This window comes from Diplotaxodon limnothrissa, linkage group LG6 (genome assembly GCF_057381915.1).
Source record: "Diplotaxodon limnothrissa isolate DT_005_m linkage group LG6, D_limnothrissa_male_GT1.1, whole genome shotgun sequence".
Taxonomy (NCBI): domain Eukaryota; kingdom Metazoa; phylum Chordata; class Actinopteri; order Cichliformes; family Cichlidae; genus Diplotaxodon; species Diplotaxodon limnothrissa.
In genome coordinates this window covers 39,390,656-39,418,079 of record NC_140601.1, presented here as the reverse complement: position 1 = coordinate 39,418,079, position 27,424 = coordinate 39,390,656, and the positions used below count along the sequence as shown (strand labels likewise).

The window sequence follows — 27,424 nt, the reverse complement described above, 5'->3', positions numbered from 1 at the left end:
CTTCCCCAGGCTGCAAACTAGATCTGACCTCCGGCTAGCCGGGATAGATTCTGGGAAAGCACTGCTGAATGAGACACGTCCTCACGGCTTTTTGTTCTGTCTTCCAACTGATGGCCGAGACTTGAACTGTACTTATTTTTGCTCAAAGCGCTGAAGTTTCACTTTGATTTCAGACCTTGGCTCAAAGTAAGCACGTCAGAGGCTTTTAGTTTCAGGAAATCTGCCTCGAGTCATTTAAAACACTGCAATATTAAATTTATCTGTACTGCAAAAGAAATTACAACCAAAAACAATAAATATGGTAACCAGTGCTAATCCTCAGTTCTTAAATGCTATAACTTAGTATAAAACACACATGAAAGGAACTAATGCTCATTACAAACTAGCTGAAATCTAAACATATCATTTTTTTTATTTTTTAGAAGAGGTAATCTTTAACCCTAAGCTGAGACGAATTTGTCTGTCCTGAAGCTGTAGTAACATCTCACACAGCCTTCCTCACAGCCCGGCATCCTCTCCTGCTCTTGAAACCCAAACATTTAGAAAATCTGCCAAACTGTGTCCTTGAACACGTTCTTAAAAAAAGAAAAAGGACACAGAGAATGGAGTCTAACTTGAGAGAAGTAGCCCCTACGATATGCGGTAAAAATGGGACGAACAACGCACAGGCGCTCTCTGCTGCTCCGAGAGGAGAGGATATGATGGCAGAAGAAACACGGCGAGCAGGAACTGTGGTGGAGGAGAGGCGGGGCCTTTTTCATTTTAGGGCTGACAGGCGTTTCGACAGCGATGGCTTATAGAAGGAGAGAAGGATGAAGAAAAGTGGATGGAGGAGGAGGGTAAACAGCTAAATGCACAGACTCTCTGGGGAGCTTATCTGAGTAGATGGGAAGAGGGAGAAACAAGACGAGGGGATGGTACAGGATGTGGTGGGGGTGGGTGGATGAGGAGGAGGAGTGGATGGGGCAGCCGGTGGGGTGAGAGCAGGCTACCAGTTAAAGGAAATGCATGCTGCTCCGCTCAGGGAGGAGGGAGCAGCGGCGGCGGCAGAGATGACCCTTCCACCTCTTCCCCGTTGGGGCAGAAAGGAGACAGCGGGCATGACGTTTGCCTCCTCAGTCTTTCCGTACCCTCCTCTTTCTCACTGCTTGTTTGTGGCTCTCTTCGGCAACGTCTCCTTCATCCTTCATCTGCGAGACAGAAAGCGAAGCGTCAGCTTTGATGCTGGAGCTGTACCACAGCACTCGTGCAGCTGACACGTTATTAAAATGTTAAAAGCTTTATGAGGTGTTGGGGACATGTCAGGTTGAGAGTTATTGGGCAGTTTTGACCATAAAGCCCGTCTTGCAAACGCAAACGACAGTTCCCAAGTGACCTGTAAGATTAAAGTTTTATTCTAGTGGCTGTGTTACAATTCTGCAGCAATGTCGAGTTTTATTTGGTTAAAAGGTGAAGAAACAGGTGATGTGTACTGTATCAAAATCTCTGTTCTTTGTGTAGCTAAAAAATAAAAACCTGTCAGATGTATCGCTGTCAGCTGAAGTGAAGTTTGGAGTTTGAGGCTGTTTGGATTTTCATATTTTGCCCCCTTAGGGTTACTGCTGCTTGCACCGCTCTGAGCGAGGACATTAGCCCCTCATTAAGGGATGCTTTGGACTACCGGCCCACCTCTACTGCAGGATATCTATAAGGGCAAAGAGAGCCCCAGACAGCAGCAGACTCGAGTGTGCCAATAACAAACGTGGAGACAGGCTGAGAGACCCTGAGTGATCCAGAGGCAAGCTTCCACCAGTTCAGCTACGGAAAATCTGTTGGATCTACTTTCTCTAAAAACATATTTTGATCTCATTTCAGTCATCTTGTAAACAGAGAGTGAGTTTGGGCTTTTAGCAGCACAGTGAGACAAATCAAAACAGTCACTGCATTAATGGCTGTAATACCTCCACAATTTAAGCAACTGTTTCTGTTCAACCCCTTAAATTAAAGCTAAACTTAAGTCACATCTTGATAGTTTCATTTTATCCTCTTCTGGTGGTAAATAGAAAGAAAATATGTCAAAGACTTGAGAAGTTCCCTGACTGCACAGCTGTTAATTTTTTATCATTTCCCCCTGTTGAACAGATGACACCAACCTCATCTTCTAATGTTCTCCCTGGAGCTTTGCTTTCCTCTTCTCCTTCCTCCTCCTCTTCTTCCTCCTCCTCCTCTTCTTCATCGTCACCCTCTACATTGTCCCCTCCTGCTTCTGCATCCTCCTCGGCTTCTTCTGTTGCATTAGGGAAAAAAAACAAAGAGGACAGTAAGGGGAGAAAATATGATCCAGAACAGTGCAGTATAAATGTAGGTGAATGTGTGTCACCTGCAGCTGGTGCTGCTTCTGTAGCTTCAGCTCCTTTGTCTTCCTCCTCTTCCTCCTCCTCCTCTTCTTCCTCTTCCACATCAGCCTTGGGCGGATCCACCTTTTTGTACACGTAGTCATCATCCGATTTCTGGGATGCAAATACGAGACATCACAGCAAAAGTCAGGAAGCTGCGCCTATGATCTGAAGTCTAAATTAATGTTTAGCAGGGTCTTAGTACCTTTGGCCAGCAGAAGAGCACGAGCAGTCCCACAGGCAGGCCTACTGTCAGTATGTAGATCACCCAGAGCCACGGCCGCTCCTCTGCTGCCATCATCAGCTGAGCAAAAATCCCTGGCTGTTGAGATGGAGGGAGAGACAAAGAGTAAACCGTGAGAACTTCTGCACAGAAACGTGACAGCTCTGTGGTACGTCACACGCACACAGCAACCCCGCACACGTGCTCCTGACCTCGTTAGCACTGGCCACCAGTTTCTTCAGCCCCCAACTGTCAGACGCCCAGCGGTCAGCAACCTCCTTGTGAGAGGTGATAATAAAGTTGTCAAAGTAGATATCTGAGGTCATGGACCACAGCTCCAGTCCCAGAGCCTTGAATGGTGTCATCCTGAACGGCTGCAGGTCCTCAAAATAGTCCGGGTTAAGGATCTTACGAGGCTTCCACACTCCCTTAGGAGACAACACAAAGCATGGAGGATACAGTCAGAAGGACCCACAAATACAAATATACTGGCCAATGCTGTTTTGCTGATAAGATGTACTAATAATACACATTAGCAAACATCACGGTTTTAGCTTTTGTCTAGAGATAAAAAATAATAAATTAATTTTAAAAAACTATGAAAATCGTAAAGTACCAGCCGTGCAGGGGCAACTTGGTGGACACTGTGACATAAATTTAAGTTATGTGTATAAAACCACAGAACAATAGTTACCTGATAGTTAGGATTGTCCACCAGGGGGGCTTTCCACTTGCCCTTGTACTGAGGATTGTTGATCATGGGACGCTTCCACACCCCGCAGCCAGGAGCCGTCTCACAGGCTGGGTTAGGGATCTGCGGCGCCTCCCATTCTCCATCCATCTCCTCGTCCCTAAGGAAACACAGCGACAAGCTGTCACCCTGAACCATTCCTCATTCCAGTTAGCATGACTGTAAGACCACGGTGAAAGAGTTTGTTTACCAATCTTCTGGTTTCTCTGCATTGGGGTCAGGGACAAACTCCGACTCATCATCCAACCAGCCCTCAGGCTTCAGTGCATCAGGGTCTTCGATCTTTGCAGGTGCATCCTCATCCCTTTGTTACACACATACAGCAGGGTTTGTTATTTGCTAATATGCTTTTACATTTCAGCTCTTTTACCCAATAAAGACCCCATCTGATGACCTCCGCTGTACTCCTAATGTTGACACACAATATATATCAAAGATGTGGTTTAAAGAACAACAAAATAGTTTCTGGATTTGTCCAAGCTTAGCTGCAAAGACAGAGACCAATGAACAAAATGGACAGAACTGAACTTTCAAAATAAGAGCAAGGAAGAGTTTTCTGCCTGTCAATTGTAGATGGTGTTGTTCTGACAGATAGCCAGACTGAGAATAACTGAACATTTTCGCTCATCAGTTCTAGCCTCAACTTGTGTGTCATTCTGTACACTAGTATGGAGACTATAGTCACCAGTCATCGGGCTTCACAGCCTCTGGGTCGGGAATCTTGGCCCTCTCGTCCCAGTCGTCTGGCTTGGAGTCATTTGGGTCGTCTATCTCTTTGGGTGGGTTGACCGGAGGCACCATGTCCTCCAACAGGTTGCCACGGCTCACGCTCGACTGATCGATAAACAGCTCGTAGCTGTTGTCCGGGTTCAGGACTGATGCCAGACAGAAGTGACCAAAGTAGAAGAGTAGAGTGGATTTTAATGTCATCTGATGAAATCTGAGTCTTACTCCAAAATGAGATCATACTACAAAACAACACTGAGTGCTAAATGTCTTCAAATTAGCTACATACGCAGCGTGTAGAGGTGAGTCTTCTTGTCAGTGTAGAATTTCTTGAGGTCGACGTCGGCTCTCTTTGCGTGCTTCTCCTCCATGTCTCTGTTCAGAGGATTCTTGTGGCGGAAGATGAAGTGCAGCTTGTAGTCCTCGCCACATTTGTCCGGTCCTAACATGATGGTGTAGGGTGTACGGTCATGGAACTGCTCCTGTAGTGCAGAACAGAAAAAAAATACTTAAGCATTTGGTGGATTAGAGAAATTCACCCAATTCTACCACAAATATCAGATTACAGCACAGAAATCTGGAGGTTTTGCTAATTATGGTGGATTATAAAACATGTATACAAACCAGGTTGAGACTGCCAGTGTCAGAAAGCAGTTTGATGTATGCTCCACCACAGTCGATACCATCTTGGAAATTAACTTCATACCTACGACGCCACATAACAAAACTGTTTAATGGGTCCAGGTTGCGACTTCTCTACATAACGAGGGACAAAGTGTGAACTCACTGAATGACCAGAGGTTCATCCTTGAACACAAAGGGTTTGTCCAGCATTGCAGAAATGGCGTGGTGTTTAGCCCGGGACTTCAGCACCAGGCCCTGGTCTCCTGGAACCTTGTTCTCCTTCAGCTGCTCCACAGCCCACTTCCCTGCAGCCACAGACACGGTAAATGGACAGTAACACTTATTATTATGGACGATTCTCTCTTTTGAACAAGTCTGAGTTTTATTTTTACTGCCACAGCTTTTAGTCCTGTGGGTTATATGGTAACGTTTTTCATAAAAGCCTACTTTTTGGGATGTGTGGTGGTGCTCACTGTGTGTCAGACAGCTTTAAGAGGACCAGTTTCTGGCTCTGGTATTGTAACCTCATGCTGCAGCAGTTATGTTGCCAAATGAAGTACAATTAGCACCAAAAAGAAAAGGTGGCCAATACTATACAAGTTAGACCAACTATTATAAATATCATCATCATTTAAAAGCATAATTTCTGCAGGTTTTAAGAAGTTACATTTAATAACTGACTGAGCGAATTTTCAGTCAGTTATTTAAAAACTGCCAACCAGTCCCATTGGTTAGAAAATTTGTTGTGAAGAATCAAGCATTTTTGCCATTTTGCCGATATGACAAGATCGAAGTAGAACTAAACGCAGAACCCAGAGGAGTCGGATTTCCTTTTGGAACCACTGAAGTCGCCCCCTGTTGGCTATGAGAGAAAAGGCTGGTTTAGGTACTAATTTGAGCGCTTACATATGTTACAATGAGCCTGACTTAAAGCGTGGTTTGCTTTGATTGTTATAGGCTTAATTGATAGTTTTGTTTAGTACTTTCAATATACTTGCGTTACTTTGAATTTAATGCAACTTAAAATACGATTTTCAGACCTTTCAAACAATGGAATCATGCATGAGGAATACGTGATGTGAGGAAAACGCCCACACGCATCTTGAATAGGAGGAAGAGAACAGCAACAAACCGTCATATTTGGCGATGTCACCATCCGCGTCCTCCTTCACTGTTTTTGACAGCTGCCATCTGTGGAGATCAACATCATGAAACACACACACACACACACACACACACACACACACACACACACACAGAAACACTCTTTGATCCGCTAAATCTCTGTGGGAGACCATATAATAAGTTTGGGCTGTATTTTGGAAGTTTGTGTGTTAAACAATACCTGTCCAGTGAACCATCATCAAATGTCTCTGCAAAGTACACATCTCCAGTGGGAACAGGAGTCCTGTATGTTACCTGGTGATATAATAAAGGATACAATAAGAGGCTTTGCAGCCATCAAATAATCTTCTGATTCAATTCATTTTACTAGATTTCCTGATTTTTTGCTCTGCTCCAGACCTGGAAGGAGACATTGGAGTCAGTGTCCTTCTCGCTGGCTGTGCTCTTGCTGTGCGTCTCTTTAACCTGCTCGCTCTCATCCTCCGCCATCAGGACCTTTAACTCTTCCTCATCTAAGCCCATGTCATCATCGTCGTCGTCAACGACGACGTCTGAAACATCGGCCTCCGACTGCTTCTCGTGGGCCACCACAGCTGCCACAGCCAGGGTGGATAGAAGCAGCAGCAGGAGCCACGTCCAGCCTTTTTCCAATTTCATCTGTAGCAGGAGGGTTACAGAAGTGTGAGATAAGGGATGTGCATGGTGTTAGAGCCAGAGTAAAAAAGGGTGCGGGAGGGGGATGGGAAGAAGAGGCAGGTGTGAGTGAGATGGATTTTATTTATGGAGAACAACGGGGAGTGTGTGTGTCGTGTCAGGGATAAAAATAGAGGAGAGACAAGTGGGTGAGGGTTAGAGGGGAAAAAAAAAAAAACTACAGACATGGAGGTTACATTAGGACACAATCCTACAAGATCAGGGACGTGTATCTTCAGATCATGACTCTTAAAATAAAAAATCTGCACATTTTCTGCTGTGTTTTTCCACCAGAAGAAACGCCTTAGGAGCAACACCTCTACTTCACTACACATCTTTTAATATCTTTCTTATTTTTTGCAGCACATGCACAGTATGAATACGCATTTGAAATCTAAACGGTGGCGATTTAGCATGCTGAACATCAGCTTCAATAACCTCCCATTGATCAGCCCACACCCGCTCGCTCTTGTTGCGAGCAGCAGGAAATGAAAAGCATCACTGGAGACAGCACAGCGGCATGCTTTCCCTTAATTCCTAATTAAGTTTAATTCCCAAACTGGTGTTGTTCTGTTTGCTAACAACAGAGTGCAGGAGGATCAAAAGGATTGTGATGAACATAAGGGAGAGATGATGAAAGAGCAGCATAATGAAAAAGCTGTCTTATCTTTAAAGGCATTGTGCTGTTGCTCATGTGTTTGCATCTTTGGACTGAAAGCGAAGCTCAGTTTGAAAGAGAGCTCAACATTTAAAAATCAGGTAAGTTTGATGGGGTGTAACCATTCTGTTTTATCACGGTTTCATCTTCCCCTGTTGTGACAGCCATGTGGAGATGCTAATGCCTGGTTGAAGTGCGCTAGTCTGGTTAAAGGTGTGATGTTTAATGAACGTTGAGTTAACGAGTAAACTGAAAATATAGCAGAATAAATTAGTTTATTCTGCCTGAGCAACTGATCAGGCTTATGGTAAAAATAATTAAATTGAATAGGAATGCACCAAAGATATGGCCCAGATCCTCACTCAAAAAGCTGGATGGGATATCCGCAACAAACAGCCCATAAACAGCCCAGTTCTATGTCCTGTATTTATGCTGAAGAGCTAATTTAGACTGGGGGAAGTTAACAGCAAAGGTTCAGCAGTCTGGAGGTATTTCACACCTTCAACATCAACTGATTTTCTTCATGTTTGAATATATTTTTTATTCAACTAGAAACTGTGGTACCAGGATCAAGAAGCTCAGCAAAGACTCATTTGTTTACTATACCTCTGTACATTTGTTCAGAGAGACATTATATTTGGTAGAAGCTAGGAGGACACTGGTTCCACTGTTGTGACTTGTTGTGAAACACTCGATGCACAATTTCAGCTGAACAGTAAAAGGTCTCAGACAGAAAAGAAATGGAAAACTACCAATACATTTTAAAAAATATATATTGTTTGTGTTGCGCCTGATGTCATGCATTATTCTTCTCACTGAAATAAAAGGAGTCAATTTCTAAACTAAATTATCAGCTTTTATTAGCAAATTATAAAATCTTGTATGAATGTTCCTAAGTTTATTTTAAAACGTCAGTATATCAGAGTTAAGTTGAGCTTGATGTTGCCTTAGCACCGAGAGAATGATTCCTAGTTTCCTTCACACAATGAGAAATACAGCACAATCAAATACTGGCATTAGATCAACGCTCAATTAGATCAAACCCTATCTGCAGACATGTGAGGTCTAGTTATTTATCTTGGAACTGGAAAAATTTGGATTGGAGCACCACTAGGTAAGCCACTTCCCCACTGGCTTCCCTTTTCAAACCAAGGAGCTACACCCATCTTTTATTCTGTCTATGGTTTGGGGTTTTAGGCTTCAGGTGTCTCAACTTGGCCTGTCATGCTAATACTCTGCAAGGACACATTGACCATATCTTACCTGGTGTCAGTCTATCAGTTATGCAGGTAACTCCCCCTTTAGCAAACAGATTTATTACTGGACATAATCTAGTACTCAACAGCTGTCATTGTGTGGATGCTTTAAGCATCCACACTATTGAGTTCCTCTTGGGACTTCCGTACACTTTTTGGCACTTAACTACTTCCACAATTTTCAGCCGATTTTCACCGTTCAAATTTTAAAATATTCTGCTATTTCTGCTAATTCCTGCTATGTCTTTTGGTATTTTTCACTATTATACTTTTTAAAATATTAAGCTTAATTTGTCCCATTGAAATGAATGGGAAACTTCTGCAATTCTGCTAAAATTTGCTTGTTTCTGAAACTTAACTACTTCCTCATATTTTCACGTAGAACAACCATTCAAACTTTAAAATGTTCTCAAATTATTGGGCTATTCAGGTATGATTCAGCTTTTTCAAATCTTTTACCGTTTTACCTTTATGCCTCTTAAAGTTTTCAGTTGCAAAATTGTGATTTTTCACAAAATACATGCGTTGTTATGGTTGCTGTGCACTTGGCTTCCAGTGTGCCACTGAAGGTTTTGCAGTCTTCTCTTCATGTCCGAACAACTTCTTGCTACTTGCTCAATCTTCACTCAACTTCCACAAATTATACATCAAAACGTAGGTATTTTTGATGGGTTTCCGAAAATGTCACTATCATTGTTGTGGGATTTATAGAATTTTGGCAAATCTCCTCAGACCAACACAAAGTCGCAAAACTCTCCATAGAAAGTCAATGGAGAGCTTGTTCAAAATCACCGCTTGATTTCTGTAATGAGAGGCATATTCGAATCGTCATATCTCCTTAACGAAGCAAAGTTAAGACATAAGGCTTGTCCCAGTATATCTTCAGACACTCCTGACGCTCACAATTCAAGAATTATTTTCTCACCTATTACCGTTCTGAAATGAGTTAGACTTGTTTGAGGTTTCAAACTCTGGAAATGAACCACTTTTTTCTCTCGTCATATCTTTTTAATGGATTTCCACAGAGACCTGAAAATTTCCATGATTGTTCACCAAAGCCTGCTGTCTCTTACGGTGAAAGAATGATATTGATACTCCAAATAGATTTAGAGTTAGAAAGCGTTGTTTGAGGGCAAGTCAAGGCAGTTTTTGCTTTGCTCTACTCAGTTATGGTGCATTAGAAGTCAATTATCTTTAATAATTCATATTTTAATGATAAATTGTCAACACTTTAAGATTCCCCCATCTCTTCTGAACAAAACGGTGTAAGAATGACCGTTCTAGCCCCTACGGTTAGGAAATTATGGTCATTTATTTGAGGGGAGTCGTCATTATGAGAAATAGACTGCAAAAATCCTGTGTCTCTCTGTGCTGCGTGCACCTGTTTTGGCGGGAAAAAGTGCACAGGCTCTCTGATTGGTGGATTCAAATTCAGCAGCTCCAAGGCTGCTTGACTGAGCTAGAAACTTACTTCTCTGTGTGTGTGTGTGTGTGTGTGTGTGTGTGTGTGTGAGTGAGTGAGTGAGTGAGAGAGAGAGAGAGAGAGAGAGCCTTTTTATGGGATGATCTCATTGTAAGATTCAAATTCAATATATTTAGACTGGTTGACTGAATTGGATCTTGTGTGTGTCTCTCTCTGTGCATGTGTGTTTCCATATGTGTCCATATTTGTGATTGTGTGGCTGTTATATTTTTTTTTGCCAATTTCATTTAACAAGTATATTTGAGGGACCCTTAGCATGTTCAGCATTTTTTCAGCTGTCCATTTTGCTTTTCCAATTTTTCTGTTTAAGTTATTACTATTGTGCTAAATCATACTATTTCTGCTATTTTATAAGATTTGTGCTAAATATAGTATTTCTGTCAAATTATAGTATTTGTGCTAAAACATAGTATTGATTTAAAATTACAATATTCATAGTTCATCACAGTGTCTCTGGTAAATCACAGTATTTCTGCTCTGTTGTACTATTTTTCTAAATCATAGTGTTTCTGTAATGCTTAAGTATTTTTGGCTAAATATATTCTTTCTGTTATCTTATACTATTTCTCCTAAATTCTTGTATTTTTGAGAAGTTATCATGTTTCTGGTAAGTTACAATATTTCTGCTAAGTTCTGCTATGCTATTGTATTTCTGCCAAGTATTATGTTTCCTCTAAGATATTGCAGTTCTGCTAAGTTATTCCATTTTAGCAAAGTTCCTTTGCTTCTGCAAAGTTTTTACAATTTCTGCAACTTTTCAGCTTTTTCAGCTAGTTTTTGCATACAGCTTCAGCTTTAAAGCATCCACACTGCATTTTCGCAGGAAATGCAAATCTTTCTAGTTATCTTTACCCCACAGTCACGCTTCAGTCCTCCTGCTGAAGTGTGCAGGGGCTATATGCCTTATCAGCATCTGGTTGACTCTAAACAGCGCCAATGTGACATTTTTCCATTTATAACCATTGTCATAACACACGTTTACACAATAGGAATAAAAAAAAAAACTAAAAAAATAAAAGGTCAGAGGCGCTAACATGGCTGCCACCAAACACAGCAACGTCCAGGCTCTTTCAGAGAGCGGCTCTGGCTGCAGGAGCTGCTCGGCTAGCTGACGTTAGCGCGCCAGTCACAAACGGCAAACGTTAGCACAAGATAAGCTCAGCCAGAAATAAACTAACGGGCTCGTACCAGGAGCCCGGTAATTCAACACACACTGGTGTTTAAATTAAAAGATGCTAATAATTAATTTGAAAGCAAAAGGCCGCCGAATATCGCATTCTTCGGTTGCAGAAATGAATGAACAGCAACGGTTAGCTGGCTACATTAGCAGTGATGTCGCACAGGGAGGATGGAGAGAGATTGAATGAGCGCAAACAAACCTTTGCGCCTTCTGGATATCACGGAGAAAAGAAAAAAAAACTCCGTCGATGAAAACTGCTTCTCCACGCAAAAACACGGGAAGAGTTATGTGGGGTGAGCCCGCTGAATACTACTAGGATACAGTCGAGGAGAGCACGGTTATCTGCTGGAGGAGATGGACCGTGGATGACAGCTCGGCCCGGATAACGGTGCGCCGCTGAGGACAGGTTCCTTTGCGACTGAGCATGCGCACCAGGGTGGCTGGAAGCGTAAAGGGTGCATTCAGGCACCGCAGAAATTAAGAGCATAGCGGTATTCATAAGTATGAAATGACTGAAAAGGAACACTCAGCATTAAACACATAACTAAACAAATCTTGAATATTGAATATTTAAAAAAAAAATGTAAATGAATACATATATAAATAAAAATAGCTTACAAATTACACAAATGAAAAAGCTTAATGACATTATTTAGAGAAAAATACATTTCTCTAAATAATACATTTATTAATACAAAATTTAGAGAAAAAAGTAAAATAAACAAGTTCAGAGCTCTTTCTTATCTGTCAGGGTAAAGGTCAAGCTAACAGATGATGTGAAGGAGGAGTCTCCATGAACTATGATTTGCAGATTAACCTGTAACCTGAGAGTAGGGAGGAGTTAGAAGAGAGTCTGAAAGGGTGGAGGTATTCTCTGGAGTGAAGAAGAATGAAAATCGGAAAAACCAAGACTAGAACAGGGAGGCAGACCTAATGGTGAAGACAGAAGAAACCAAAGCTAGTGAAGGTAGATTATTTTAAATATGACATATAACATAATTTCCTCTTGAATGAATAAAGTATTTTGATTCCTGGAGTCAACCATCCAAAGCAACACATGAAGAAGAAAGTGCAGGTAGAGGGGATTTAGACACGTGTTAGTGATGATTTGTGGTAGAAAGACAGTAGCAAGAATGAAAGTGAAGGCTTTCATGATGGTATGAGACCTGCTGTGAAGGTGGTCCTGATAAAAAGACAGGAAGCCGAGCTGGAGGTGGAGTTAAACATGCTAAAATTTTCATTGTGAGCCTCTAGGATGGACAAGATCAGAAATGAGTACATCACAGGGAGAAGTCAGTTTTGGAGCAGTTAACAGACAAAGCTAAAGAGGCAGGCTGGGATAGTTTGGACTTGTGCAGAGGAGGGCATTGAAGATGGAGCTGCCAGGCATGAGGAAAAGAGGACTCTCACCTGGATGACTGAGAACCTTCACAGACATTTCTATCAAATATATTTCAGTGTAACTGAGTGACAAAACATGAATTTTATTATTATTTTTCATGCATAACATAAAACAACATTTAAAGAATGGAATATCCTCATACTAAATACATTTTGCCCATTTTTTTTATTGCTTTGTAATGTGTTTTCCAAAATTTCCAAATTCCTCCAAAACAATAAAAAGCAGCTACTGAGAGCTATAAAGGACAAGCTTTCAATATGTCACTAAAGGCATCAAACCATCACACCGCGCTGGGATTTCAAAATAAAAGACCCGTATCAATAAATTCTACGCCCAACATATCAAAAATAATGAAATACGACACAAATAAAGATTCTAAATTAATTTAAACGAGTTTAATAAAATACTTAATATTAATAATTTTAGATACGCCAATTATTTTAAAAAAATATATCATCTAGCCGTTTTTACGTTCACGTGTCTTCTGCACTTCCGGGTTAGAGTTTAAAAAAACATCGATGGCGGCCACATGCTTTTTGGAACGGTGAATTAGATCAGTATATTATAACAAAAACAGAATGAAGGACACACCGCTGTCCAACTGCGAGCGGGACTTCCTGCTTAAAGCCATCGAAGAGAAAAAGGTGGGTGCGATAATCAGCACGCGCTGTTATGTGTGTGTGTGCGCGCGCGCGCGCGCGCAGCCTGAGGATTTAACATGATGGTCATATATCAGTGTCCTATCCTGGCATCGTTGCTCTGTTTTAGAGAGGATTTATGTGTATTATAGTGCCTTACCATAGCACACCTACAGGCTTTCATCCGCACTCATGGGTCCTGTTTCTATTCTCTTCCTTCAGCGCCTGGATGGACGGCAGACCTATGACTACAGGAAGATTAAGATCAGCTTTGGGACTGACTATGGGTGCTGCTTTGTGGATCTGGGACAAACCAGGTGAAGCTGCAGCCACATGTTTGCAATCGTGTGCCAAACTGAGCATCTGTGTACACTGAGCTCTGTATTCACTGTACGGCTCCCCGCAGGGTCATGGCGCAGGTGTCGTGCGAGCTGGTGGCTCCTAAAGAAAACCGACCGAATGAAGGAATCATGTTCTTCAACATCGAGCTGTCCCCGATGGCCTCACCGGGATTTGAGCAGGGAAGGTGAGGACGAACCTCACTCTTTGAATTCAGCTCATTCATTTATGTTCGCTGGAATATAAAGAAATAAGCTTGGGGGTTTTTTTTCTATGGAGTGTAGGGACATTGTTCCTGAATTTAATTAGATCTGGTGACTGGAAAGCATCCATAATAAGCTTCCATGTTCTGAGGCCGTGGTTCCCAGTTGGATGAGGGTGGAGTACCGATTGGGTTGGGGATGTATGCAGCGGGAGACTGATAAAAGGACTGGTGGCACTTTTGTTTTGGTGAGGAGAAAGGTTACCATGAAACAACAGCTGTTCATCTATGTCACCACGAGCTGTGGTTAGTGACTGAGATTGTGGATGCCAGCGACAGACATGAGCTCCTCCAAAGGCCGTCTGTGCTCAGTCTTAGAGCCAGGGTGTGGAGCTCGTTCTTTCAGGAGGCGCGCAGAGTACAGCTGCTACTCCTTCATAGCGTAAGGAACTAGCTGAGGTGGCTTGGGCATCTGATCTATGTGTCTCCTGCTCCTGGCTTCGAAGTGAGGTAATTAAGACTTGATCTACAGTAGCTACCTTAGCTTACCAACAATTCTGGTTTACATGGAAATAATATGTAAGAGGACCTCTGTGTTTGGAGAATGATAGCTGGTGAATTATAGATGACCTGTGCAGTTATTGTTAATCACAAGTTTCCAAGTAGTGGTCGTCCCCTGGGGCTGTCTGGTTCATTTAGACAGACTGCTGGTGCAGAGAGTGTAAATCATCTGTGGGGTTTTCTGTGTTTCCAGACAGTCTGAGCTGTCAGTGAAGCTAAACAGACAGCTGGAGAGATGCCTGAGAAACTCCAAGTGCATCGATACAGAGTCTCTGTGTGTGGTGTCTGGAGAAAAGGTAACACATACACACAAGACAGACACGACAGACAGAGAGAAGCTTTATCTATTGATGATGATGATGATGGTGGTGGTGCCTGCTTGCGGGTCTCTAGGTGTGGCAGATCAGGGTGGATGTTCACACACTGAATAATGATGGAAACCTGATGGATGCCGCCAGCATCGCCGCCATCACCGCTCTGTGCCACTTCAGGCGCCCTGACGTCAGCACCCAAGGACAGGAAGTCACAGTGGTGAGTCAGCAGCACCACAGCAGGTGGTGTCTGAGCTTCCCTGGACCTGCTGGGAGAAAATTGATGATGTTATTGTTTTCATGAGAATTCTGCTTTATGTTAGCTGTATTTTTTTTTTTTTTTTAATTTCTGTCTTCAGTACAGTCCAGAGGAGAGAGACCCCATTCCTCTGAGTATCTACCACATGCCCATCAGCGTCAGCTTCGCCTTCTTCCAACAAGGGTAAAACACTGCTTCTCACAAGATTTCTTCTCCTCTGTATCAAAATGTTAATGTCATGTTTACAGGTGCAGCAGGTTTTAGTTAACTCAGTATATTCAGTAGTGTTTATAGAGAGTCACTTCAGACCTCCACCAGCACAAAACTCGTGGAGGGGCAGCCCTCATCAGCCTGCCACGACCAGCTGGGGAGTGAGGGGAAGCTCAGTGCATTGAGGCATGAAGACAGTGCCGTGGTTGCTGGTGTTACACGGGCCAGGGTATTTCAGAAACTGCTGATCTTCTTTTCCCACATGCAAAAACATCACCTGGTCTGACAGCACCTTGATTTCTGCTGTGACATTTGCATGATAGCAACTGAATTTGGGGTAAACGATGTGAAAGCATGAATCCACCCTGCCTGTGATGGTGTGATATTATGAGGGACCTTTTTTTTGGGAAACTCTGGGTTCCTCAGGAACAAATGTGCATTGTTTCAACTCCACAGCCTGCCTGAGGGTTGTTGCTCAACATGTTTATGATCAGTGCACACATGATAAAACTCAGATCATCTCAACCTGATACTGGCGAGGTGTACCTAATAAATTTGCCAGTGAGAGTGAATATAAATTTGACTTTAGCGGCACAACTGAGTGCGCATTCAGGGTCACCTGATCCAGCCTCAGCATTTAACTGTAGTAACATGCAGGCGATCAGGAGAGTAACTTAACTGATCTCGGGCTGTTTTCTTAAAACAGTCCTCTTATTTTCTGCTGACCTTCTGAGTACCTGCAGGTGACCACTTGTTTGAACATTAACCTTCCTCATTGTTTCCCTGCAGCACTTACCTGCTGGTGGACCCGTGTGAGCGGGAGGAGCGAGTGATGGATGGCCTGTTGGTAATCGCCATGAACAAACACAGGGAGATCTGCTCCATCCAGTCCAGCGGAGGCATTATGCTGCTTAAAGAGCAGGTGAGCTCCTTAAAAGCTCTTTGTTACTGTGAGTGAGTGAAAATGGGCTGATTTCCAAAAGGCATAAATTAAGAAATTAATTCTATTTTGTTTTTCTCAAAATGCAAAGTTTCATGAGGACTTATGAATGGGAGATATGACATGTGCTGAAGGTATCTGCAGCAGCAGAGTCTTTCTTGTTTGGAGTTTTCCAACTATTTGTCCTGCAAATGTTGTTGCATACACTCCCCGCTGAGGTCTGTCCACAGATTTTCTGTGATTAGGCCACAGAGGTCTGTAGACATCATGGCAGAACCTCATGAGGTTTAATTAAGATCTTTGTCCAGTTGTCTGATCTTCAGCTTTGTTTGAAACAGGCTGCTCCCAAAATCTGCTGGAATATAATTGAATCAGTTCATCCCTCTGCCAGTGAAATATTACAAGGCCCAAATGATTTTTTTTTTGCTTACTCTAAAATCAACAGATACTTGGCTGATATGTTGGTGAAATAACTGTTCAGTACAATAATTCTTTATCAGAGCAATAGATATTTTTCTGTGTTTTGTTGAAGGTGATGAGGTGCAGTAAGATAGCTGGTGTCAAAGTGTCTGAGATCACAGAGCTCATCAGTGAAGCCCTGCTGAATGACAGGAAAGCCAGGTGAGCAGAGACTTAGTCTCACTGCCAAACTTCAGTCTTAAACTAGAATCATTTTCGAAGCTAAATTAAAAACAGTGTATTTTCCTGTGTTCCTGTATTTAAAATGCGTATTTTAAATACAGGAAGGCCGGTGGAAAGTGTGGATTTGCAGAGTCCATGCCACAGGACCGAATCACAGCTCTGAAAAAGGACGAGGCTCCGGTTGAGATGACAGATGTGACAGAAACAGCCAATGGCATTATCCAGAAGGGCGAAGCTGCACCTCAGACGTATCCTGAACCGAATTACAAGCTTGGATATAAAGCATATGAAAAATGGGACACGGTGTCATGGCATTCTTTCAAATGGCCAGCAGGGGGCAATTGCCAAAAACAGATGCCACTTTTCACTGGATTTGTTACGTCTATAAATGCTTTTGTAATGAGTTAGTGGTCTTGGCAGTTTTAAGTCAACAACATGAATTTTATTTTTAAGGTTTATAACTGAATGACTACATCAAGATTTTATATACAGTCTGTGATATCAACAAAGAAAATGTGTTCACTTCCTTGTTCTTAGTCTCCTTAACCACACATGCTAGGGTGCCATCCCCAGTGGTGCCAGTCCCTGGTGTTGGACAGGTGGGGCAGGGGCTGCAGAACAGCTGGGGACTGGAGGAGGATGATGAAGATGATTATGAAGAGGAAAAAAATGACAACAGTGGTGACGAGCAAGTGGAAGAAGTGACAAAGATGGACGTGGGCGAAGGTGGTTTATTATTTATTTATTTGGACAGTTTGATGTAAAAGTCAGGTTTGCTGATTAGAGGAAAAGAATAAAAATGTGCTTGAACTGAGAGTTTGTTGTCTTACAGGAGATGTGGTTGAGATATCAGACAGTGAAGAGGAGGATGTGGTCATACTAAATCCTGAGGTGCCAGAAAAACCAAAGTAAGCACAGCTGTTCTTTTCTAATGAATGTAATTAACAGATAAATATTATTTTTATATTGATGTGGTTGTTCTTAATTCATTTTTTATTGCTCTCAGAACTACAGGCTCCAAGTCTCACCAGAAGGGGGCAGCAGCATCCAAGAAACGGCAGAAAAAATGAGGAACGACTGCAGATGGGGATTTGTTCCAAAACGTCAAAAGGTTTTATTATAAACACTGAGCTGGATTTCAACGAGTCCCACCTGAAGTGACTGCAGCTCAGAAATAAAACATTAACTTGATGTTTGTAACTGTTTCAAACAAATGTACAGAAAGTGAAAATGTTAAAAGATAGTTCATCTGTGCACACCAGACTTTTATATTTCAGTTTGTTTGCAGGGATGTATTTCCTACGTCGATTTCAAATAAAATTAAATAGCTTTTTTTCTAACAGCGTTTCTGGCTTCATCTAATGGGTTTTATGAATGATAAATGCAAACTGAGAATCTGTAAATATCCTAACATCGTTTCAATGTGTAAACTAATTAAAGTAAGCACGTGTTGTCAATGGAAGACATTTACAATTATGATAATGATAAGGAGTAGCAGCTGGAGAGAAGTAAAAGTTTAGGTTCCACCGAGATTTGAACTCGGATCGCTGGATTCAGAGTCCAGAGTGCTAACCATTACACCATGGAACCACCGTTGTGACACAATGAGAAGGTTTGATCGATATAGACAACATGATGGCATTTCGTTAAAGTCTATAAAACTACTTTTCCTCACTGAGAACGATACAGATTTTCTGAAAAAGAAAAGAAAAATGTTCTTGCTTCATTAAGCAAGTTAGCTGAAGTTAGTTAGCATACTTGTGATGAGCTAGCCCCGATATGGACTAGCATGCGAACAAAACCTCGATAAATGGAAGAAAACTGCCGGATGACCAGATGTTTGTATTAGCGAATTGCTTGAAACAACATAAAAGAAAATAAAGTTGGCCCGTACGGGGATCGAACCCGCGACCTTGGCGTTATTAGCACCACGCTCTAACCAACTGAGCTAACCGGCCACGTTGAACCTGCCCATCAGTCATACTTAAATAACTCACACGTTTCATAACAAATGGCAGCTACATAGCACCTCTGTGGCGGATGTTAGAACACCACTCAAACCGCTAATGCGAAATCACATTTAAATCAGTTTTTAAATCACTTTTGGTCCTACACCCTGGTGTTCACACTTAAATGTAGGCTGTTGAGTACTGACTACAGATTTTTGGTTATGTGCTGAAAGCTTTAAACCATTTACATTTTTTTCTGATGGCTTAAGCACATTATTTGTAACTATTGGCTATTTTTGCAAAACTCTACACACAAATAAGAAAACCCTTCACCAAATCAGCAAAACATTGTAGTTTTCTTGTAAAAGCTAATAAACCTTGCTTAACTCTCCAGTTAAAAATAAGAGTTGCTCACTAAATTTTATCACACACATATATGCAAAAAGTGAGCGCGAGGGCCCTCGGTGCGCCCCCTTGCTGCTGCTGCTCAAACTGAACCTGTCGAAAGGGGAGGGGGCATGCTGCTTCCAAATAGTGCACATTTCATTCATAATATTGTCAGTGCAAGCCCATTATGTGTTAACTATTTCCCTGAGTTGTGTGAAATCTAAAAAAAAACAAAAACAAAAAACCTCTACAAACCTAATCTGTGCACTGAAGTGTAGGTCTGTTAGGTTATGTTGTGGGGTTGGGTGTTGATACTGGAGTGCAAAATTACTGATGGAAGATGGACAAGAAAAGGTCAAAGCCATCAGGTCCTCGGTTTAGAAAAAAAGAGAAAAGATTCCATTTGGATACTCTCTATCTCTCACTATGTAAAATATTTATCTGGTTAAATCCAGTATGGTTTCGACAACAGTTTTCACAATAAAATATGTCAATGTGCAATCCTTAATATGTTTTGTGTGTGTGTGTGTGTGTGTGTGTGTGTGTGTCGGGGGGTAGGGGGGCAGGGGACAACAGAGGGAGTGTGTGGGCACCAAACAGGCTAGGACCACTCCTGGCTGTATGCATTTTGTCCATTCCTAAGTTGTGAGTCTTCACCAGCCAAATATATGAATCACTCGAGCTAATGTAAAATTTGCAGTTTCTTTCTTTATTGAATAAACTCTGGCCAAGGGAACCAGTGAGACAAAATCCAAAATACTGTTTTTAGTTATCAACATTTGAAATGATGAAGGCAATTGAAAAGAAACACAAAATTAGATGCCTTGTGAGTATTGTCCAAGCGCCCTCCACTTTTGGAAGCACTGGTCTAATGGTTCTCAGACACACCCACATCAGGGTCGGGGAAAGCCTGTAATCATTGAAAGTGGGTGTTTGTGTCTCTAGACTAACTATTAGTGAGACCGGAGAAGAAGACGACACCATGTGTCTGAGTGAGACCTTTTCTGTCTCGCTCAGACATTATTTAAAGAGCCAACAGCCAACTAAAGCTCGGGGTACAGGGGGCCTGGGATGTGGTAGTTCCTGTATAACCAACTGTTTGCCCGCCTGGAGATTCACTTTCACGAGACGGACACTTCCAAACTTTTAATTGTCGGATAATGAGAGGGTAGCTTGCAGAACGCCAAGCTGCCTTTCTGCTTTCTGTCAACATCCATATATCGTGTTACACTAACAGTGGAATAGTTGAACGCTCATTTACATATTAAACACTTCTTAATTGTGCACCAACTGTTATAATGGGCAGAGAAGACAGTATACTGTATATAAATGTTTCACAGCAGACAGACGATCATATTTATCTCCTTGAGGTAAAGCTGAACACAATGAAGTTATTTATTAACTCCTCTTTCAACCTCCAAGAAGAATAGAAAGGAATGTAACCACCCTGAGATTATTTGTGCATAGCAAGCCCAGTAATAATATAAAAGGTTAGGAAGTTCCTGGCCCCCCTCATCTGTAGGCAGTTGTAAAATCTGTATCTTTAGTCTAGATTTCTTCCCATGCCATATAAATTTAGAAAGATATCCCTCAATACCTTCTGTTTAAATCTTTTGTTTACAAGGAGCAGCCAATCAGAAGCTAACAAGCTATAGGCATTTTGTTCTTGTGTTTGATTTTTAGGCTAGGCTATGCTAATGCTGAGAAAAAAATTGATAGCAACAAAGAAAATGTGTTTCACGTCCTTGTTCTTAGTCTCCTTAACCACACATGCTAGGGTGCCATCCCCAGTGGTGCCAGTCCCTGGTGTTGGACAGGTGGGGCAGGGGCTGCAGAACAGCTGGGGACTGGAGGAGGATGATGAAGATGACTATGAAGAGGAAAAAAATGACAACAGTGGTGACGAGCAAGTGGAAGAAGTGACAAAGATGGATGTGGGCGAAGGTGGTTTATTATTTATTTATTTGGACAGTTTAATGTAAAAGTGATGTTTGAACTGGGAGATGTGGTTGAGATATCAGACATTGAAGAGGAGGAGGTGGTCATACTAAACCCAGAGGTGTCAGAAAAACCAAAGTAAGCAAAGCTGTTATTTTCAAATGAATACAGTCAACAGACAAAGGGCTACGCACATATTGATGTGGTTCTCAATTCATTTTTTATTGCTCTCAGAAATACAGGCTCCAAGTCTCACCAGAAGGGGGCAGCAGCATCCAAGAAACGGCAGAGAAAATGAGGAAAGGCTGCAGATGGAGATTTGTTCCAAAACGTCAAAACGTTTGATTATAAACACTGAGCTGGATTTAAATGAGACTGCAACTCATTAACAAAACATTAACATGCTTTTTCTAACTGTACTGAATACAGATTTTTGGTTATTTGCTTCATTAAAGATTATCAAACCTTTAAACCGTTTAAAGCATCATATGCTCCTGTTCTTCTGCTTCCAGTTGCTCCCATTAGGGGTCACCACAGGTCATCTGCTCCCCATCTCACCTTGTCTTCCTCTGTCACACTAGCCCTCAACATCTCCTCTATTTGTCACTTCCTGGTCACTCCCAATGAAAAACTTAGCATCCTCACCTACACCTCAACTTCCTGTCTACTGTCAGTGCCATCGTCTCCAATCCATACATCATAGCAGGTCTCACTACCATCTTGCCAAACTTACCTTTTACTTTTCCATCCATCCATCTTCACTTCCTCTGCTCTTCTAATCCTCACTGCATAACCTCCTGCAAATCCTGCTCATGAAAACACTCATAAAACTGAATTAAATAGATATGAAACTGGTATAACACACTTGTTTGTGCAATGAAAAAAAGTAGACATGAACAGCAAACCTCAGATAATAAGCACAGACAACAATGGGACATACATAGTTTAAATCAGTAAGGAAATTGCACAGATCCTCACATCTCCAATGGTTGTACACGTTGTCATTAACGTGGCATCACTCCACATCAGCCACGCCGCTTTGCTAGCTAAAACACCGGTGTCGGCACATAAGGACGCTGTCATAGCCTGTCAGCGACGTTGATTAGCTGCGTATATATGAATGTGAATCGCATTATTGGCTGGACTGTGGGATAAGGTGGCATCGTTCTAATCCCATACGGGAGCAGCCAGTCACTTACTGACTAACACTGCAAAACAGAATTGTTAACGTATTTACTTTAATTTCAATTCAGGTTAGATTTGTTTTTGTGCGAAACGCAGATTTTCTGTGCGCAGAGACCGTGCCAGCAGTGCGCAATTGCGCACGCGCGCAGCTTAGAGGGAACATTGGTGGTTGCCAATGATTGTGTGCACTTGGAGTACAGGCACCAACACCTTCACATATGCTTCAGATGTGTTTTTGTAGAGTAGTGCCTTTAAATGACTTCATGCAGGGTAAGCTGAGACATACCATATTTAAAGGTGAACCCACTTTGAAGATTTTTCAGAAAATTTGGTCTTTTTCATCTTTTTGTGGAGAAGGATTCATACAGTATGATGAGGAGCCCAAACACATCTCAAAGCTTCCCAAGAAAACCAGAGAGGACCAAGAATGGCTGACTGTCATTTACTTTCCTTCACAGCCACATAACAAATCCATTTATGGGGGCACTTGAAGACTGGTTTAGCCAAACATTCCTGTCATCACAAGTAGCTCTTGGGAAGTTCGTGCTGGGTTATCAGGTTTTGCATAACATTTGTTGAGTGCTGCTGCCTTGAAAACAAAAGCTGGGGGAACCAAATTTACATATTATTCACCATCACTGCACCTTTTACTCTTAGTTGATATTAACATTTCTGATGGGAAATGCTGTACTGACTTTAAAACAAATGCAAATTAGAAGCACCTTTTTGCAAGTTTGCAAATGAGTCTCTGCTCACACACCAGTAAAAAAAAAAAGTCATATTGTTGTCATTATTATTGTTGATATAAACTCCCAGTGAGGCATTTTAACACATTCAAAGAAAAATGTTGTTTAGAGCTGGAGTTTCCTTTTTCCAGAGATGATCATCACGGATCAGACTTAACCAGTTTGGGAGGAATAAAGCACAAACTCCACATACAGTGAAGTGCTGCAGTTTAATGGCATGAAGCAGTGGAGGTGGGACCTGCCAGACAGCATGTGTTTAGACACCTTCTTATCAAACAGGCCATGCTCTTATATATATGTCCGTGTGGACGAGTTATAAAAAATTCACACTACTCTGAGTTGTTATGAAGGGAAAAACTATCTATCGAGGCTAAAACATTTTTTTTGTTGGAGCTGTTGCAAGAAGAATTTTCTCCCCAACATGAAGAGGCATCAGTGTGTTTCTCTGTAATCTGTGAAGACGTTTTCACACTGGCTTCAGGAGCTGAGTGCCAGTTCTTGCATGGCTGCAGTGGGAGATTTTTCAGACCCACTGCTGAAGACCAGAACTTTCCTCTGAAGTAATGAAATTTGGATAAAAGCAGAAAGCAGTTAACACAGAAAAGCTACTTGACACTGACTAACTACTACTAACAACACGAACTGGGCCTTTTGGCAGGCAGTGACACTAAAGCAGCATAAATAACTTTCATTAGATCTTGCAGTTCTAGGTCTTATTTTGTTGGGTTTTAAAGTTAAAGGTCTAATTTTTATGATGTTTCATGTTCAATCTTTCATGTCCCTAGAAGGAAGATAATTTTTTCCAGGAAAAATTGTCTGCAATGATTCCCCAGCTAGCAGGAAAACAGCTATTATTAACATCTACAGCATCCTTTGCTCTGAAACCTGAGCTCCTTTGTCCTAATTAGAGGAGTGTGTTGATTGCATCCACCTGTTATAGAGAGTGACACTGAACCAAGACCTCAGCTGAACCTGAAGCTTATTTCTGTGGCAAAGAGGATTTTGCTATAAAGCACAACTTTCACATCTTAGTAATCTATTTTGACTTGCCTTTTAAAAAAAAAAATCAATGGAGTTGTGCGACACTAGGTGGAGCTAAACTCAAACATCACCCCTTCTCCTGTTTATATGGACTAAATATAATGCAACCCACGTATTCTTATGGGCACTCCCTCTTTAGTGATTCGTTTTAACCCCATCTTGCCCCATCTTTGGTAGATATATATGTGAATGCATATGGTTGATTGTTTTTATTTTTTTAGACTCTATTCCAATCGTGTCTACAAGGATGAAGAACAGAAGCCAAAAATGTGTCTATGAAACTATCAAAGTTGTGCTGTTGGAAACTTTCACTCACTTTATTTCTCCGTGCATGAACGTTGTGCCAGAAGCTTCCACTCTTTTAAGCAACAATATCACGGTGGGCAGAATTTGCCTGCAGTGTCCGTCAGTCACTGCTGATTTCTTTGTATAGCCCCATCCCATAATGCTTCCAACAATTTCGTGGTGTCATTCTGCTGCCAGGCTTTTGGCAAGGGCACTTATCTTCATTTGTTTTTGGTTCAAATGAATGGAACTGGGTTTAGATTGGACACAGGCACTGCATGAGTGAGGAAGCGATATCTGAGACTTGACGCTCGGCCTATCAAAGAGCTCCCTTCAACTTTCCAGTCCTTAGAGAAGTTATGAAGGCGATGCGTGTGGAAGTCACTCATCATAGCTGGTGGTGTAGCTGCAAGCTCAAATGGCGTTTGAGTGACAAACTGTTGGAGCAGAAGCGATGAAATGAAACTTGGTCACATGAGAGCGTTTGCACTTGTGCAGTCTGTATTAATAGTTCTGGTTGGGGTGCTGGTGGCCACAAGTCAAAGTGCAGGACTTTGTGTCAGGGAAGTTACAACATAGACAGTTTTCTAGCAGTGCAAACGTGATGGGTCTTGTTCAAAATGATCAGGATCTTTCTGTGTGTTTACATATATACAGCTGTTTATTTTAAATATAGCCTGAATTTACTGGATTTGATAGAAATCCCCAAACTACCACCTGAACTGTTGAATGGATCCATTTTTGGATTTCAAAGGAACATTTAACCAGCCATAGCTATGCAGAATAACTCTCACATGTGGGGTCTAGGGCAATTTAATGCTGGCATGGGGAGACAGAATATGTGCTATCATAAAAGAGCTATTAATGTTTTCGAATTGATCTATAAGAGTAGCTGTGTGTATGACTGAGGCATACTTCAGTCTGCTCCAGTAGATTTACATGGCTCTTGGGTTAAAGCCCTAAAAGTACCAGTTTCACTGAACCATAATTGGTTCTTGAAACAACAACTCTGACCATGTTTCCAGCTAATTCATCATTCAATCTTATAACAACAAGTCAAACAGACACTTTCAGGCAGTTGGTGGCAGTGTGACGTGTAAAGCTTATGAGGCTTCAGTCCTTTAAGACCTTTACTGTTCTTCCCTTAAGGCATCTGGTCTGACTTTTACCAAACAAAAGGTAAAATAAACTGAAGTTTATTTATTTAACAGAAGTATTCACACAACTAGAAATTAGCAAATATTCCTCTGACACTGACACTAAAGAGAATTTTTCTAAACAACACACAGAAAGTCATTCAGTAAAAACGACTCTCTGTATTTAAAACCTCAACGTTAGGATTTGGCCATGGCTGTATGTTTTCAGAGCCAAACATAACCATATTTGCACGAGAGGCTGGAGTATTATATTAGCAGGTAACAAGCTAGCTTGGTTAGTAAGCTGCATTCATAAACTGAACGTATGCAAAGCAGACGTGCAGATCTGATAATTGGTGCTAATAAAATCAAGGTTCACTCAGCAAAAGTTAAACACAGAAGCTGCTTCTCACATAATTGCATCAAAAAAGCACAGACATGACCGAGAGGCTCAGTTCAGGGATTTGAACTAGCAGAGGTGAGGCCTCCCAGATGTCAATCAGCTGCAGCTACCCGTCACACCTGTAACTCCTTTTCAGGAAGTGTCATACATGTGCATGTCTTCATGAGTGCATGCACATACAAGTTGCACTTGTCTGTGCAGCGACCTTTAAAAAAAATGTTCCTTTTCATCTTTTTTGGGTAAAAAAGTACCTGTGCTTTTCATGCTTTAAGACAAGACCCCAGAGGCTGTAGGGCTTAGTGCCTGATCCTGCTGATGCACTGTTTGTGTATAAGAGGAATGCACAAACTGTTTGTGTGTTTCAACTTTCTTTCCCTTTTCTGTTACTATTTTATCTTTTGCAAAGCTATTCGCTCAGTGTTGTCAAATGACTGTTTAATGCTAACCACTGAGCTAACAATAATCACAGCTCTCTGTGCCGAGGCCTTAACGAAATTATTATTTTACATTCATGTCATAACCTCTTCTTTCAACTTGCTCCTCTTGGGTGGTTTTCATCTCCTTCTATCTTTTTCATCTTCATCTTCCTCTGTCATGCTAGCCTCCTGTACATCCTCTCTTACCTCATCTTTAAACCACTTTTTCTGTCCTCTTCCCCCTCTGCTGGCAGTTTCACCATCAACACCATTTTCCTGGTGTACCCAGCATCTCATAACTAAACATTTTCAAACCATCATCTATATTCAAATCTTATCTTTTTGATCCTCCTTACTTCCAACACAGGTACGAATAACAAAACCTAACTAAAGTATCCTTGGGCAAGACACTGAGCCCCGAGTTGCCCCTGATGCATCGATGGATGTGTGAGGGTGTGTGTGAAGGTATAGACAAAAGCACTATGGATGTGCGTGTGACTGCATGGTGAGCTTGTACAAAAAATCACTCTGAGTGCTCAAAATTATGTAGAAAAGCACTTTATAAGTACCAGTAAATTTACCAACATAAGTAGATGTAAACGTATGTGTGGTGCTGAGTCTGAGAAGCACAGATGATTGAGAGGATGATTTTGGAAACTTAAATAAACTCCTCTGCTGAAGTAATATATTTTTCCTACATCTAAACACTGAAACAAACTTTCTGGGCAGACTTTTGCATCTTAAACAATGATGCTATTCTTTTCTTAGATGTGCTTTACCACTTTGATTTGATTTGATCCCAATAACTGGCAACAACGAGGATGAATGACCTTTTTTGTGGCGTTTGCACAGTTTTGTGCAGAGATTCTCTGAGAGTCCTGCGTTTTCCTTCTATCAAAACATACACCAGGGTGTTGCTGGATATCGTGGTCCAGGACTCCACCACAAAATGACTTTTATTACCAGGAAGCAGAGCACAACTAAAGGTATCAAAAGCCTTAAGATGACAAATCCTGCCACCGACAGAGATGATTTACTTCAAAATCTTATCGGCAATTTTTCCCCCCTCTGGCCTGCGGTGCTATTCATACATCTAGATTATTTGTTGTAAGTTGCCCAGTAATGGAAATATCAGCTGTAGAACATTCGGCCTCTCTTCAGTCAGTGTCACTGTTGCTGCAAAACTCCCGCGATAAACGAGGGACCACTGTATAGCGTGAAATCACAACAACAGCTGCCTCGGGATGCTTTATGTTGTAAGGTAAAGATCCTACAATAATACAAAGAAAAATAAAGTCTTTGCTGTGATTTCTTCTTCACTGATGCATATAGAAGCTGCT

The 27,424-nt window shown here is 41.6% G+C and overlaps 2 protein-coding genes and 2 non-coding genes across 4 annotated transcripts; 1 reads left to right on the top strand and 3 right to left on the bottom strand.

Moving 5' to 3' along the window:
* Positions 1-381: 381 nt before the first annotated feature.
* Positions 382-11,491, bottom strand: clgn (calmegin). The gene is made up of 15 exons (XM_085356419.1): positions 11,294-11,491; positions 6,224-6,481; positions 6,045-6,118; positions 5,832-5,890; positions 4,863-5,004; positions 4,700-4,781; positions 4,365-4,557; positions 4,035-4,224; positions 3,540-3,653; positions 3,293-3,449; positions 2,811-3,026; positions 2,581-2,697; positions 2,360-2,489; positions 2,133-2,266; positions 382-1,190 (listed from the first exon to the last, which is right to left on the bottom strand). The coding sequence occupies exons 2-15, from the start codon at positions 6,479-6,481 to the stop codon at positions 1,116-1,118; spliced, it is 1,941 nt and encodes a 646-aa protein (XP_085212545.1). The 5' UTR covers positions 11,294-11,491; the 3' UTR covers positions 382-1,115.
* Positions 11,492-13,006: 1,515 nt separating this feature from the next.
* exosc9 (exosome component 9) lies at positions 13,007-17,895 on the top strand. Its single transcript, XM_085356418.1, has 12 exons — positions 13,007-13,140; positions 13,357-13,451; positions 13,541-13,660; positions 14,430-14,532; positions 14,630-14,767; positions 14,907-14,989; positions 15,806-15,938; positions 16,489-16,577; positions 16,700-16,846; positions 17,158-17,324; positions 17,431-17,506; positions 17,605-17,895. Exons 1-12 carry the CDS (start codon positions 13,075-13,077, stop codon positions 17,666-17,668), a joined length of 1,281 nt encoding a protein of 426 aa, XP_085212544.1. The 5' UTR covers positions 13,007-13,074; the 3' UTR covers positions 17,669-17,895.
* A 221-nt stretch (positions 17,896-18,116) lies between these two features.
* Positions 18,117-18,188, bottom strand: trnaq-cug (transfer RNA glutamine (anticodon CUG)). The gene has a single exon. It is a non-coding gene; the product is annotated as a tRNA-Gln (tRNA).
* Positions 18,189-18,482: 294 nt separating this feature from the next.
* trnai-aau (transfer RNA isoleucine (anticodon AAU)) lies at positions 18,483-18,556 on the bottom strand. Its single transcript has one exon. It is a non-coding gene; the product is annotated as a tRNA-Ile (tRNA).
* Positions 18,557-27,424: the final 8,868 nt, after the last annotated feature.

Excerpts from the sequence above, each read along its gene's own strand:
- clgn (XM_085356419.1), bottom strand. The coding sequence starts at position 6,481 with ATGAAATTGGAAAAAGGCTGGACGTGGCTCCTGCTGCTGCTTCTATCC. Across the intron at positions 5,891-6,044 it reads GATGATGGTTCACTGGACAG|ATGGCAGCTGTCAAAAACAG; the intron begins GTATTGTTTAAC and ends TGATCTCCACAG. Across the intron at positions 2,490-2,580 it reads TGCTCTTCTGCTGGCCAAAG|AAATCGGATGATGACTACGT; the intron begins GTACTAAGACCC and ends TTTGCATCCCAG.
- exosc9 (XM_085356418.1), top strand. The coding sequence starts at position 13,075 with ATGAAGGACACACCGCTGTCCAACTGCGAGCGGGACTTCCTGCTTAAA. Across the intron at positions 13,452-13,540 it reads GTGGATCTGGGACAAACCAG|GGTCATGGCGCAGGTGTCGT; the intron begins GTGAAGCTGCAG and ends GGCTCCCCGCAG. Across the intron at positions 14,990-15,805 it reads TTCGCCTTCTTCCAACAAGG|CACTTACCTGCTGGTGGACC; the intron begins GTAAAACACTGC and ends GTTTCCCTGCAG.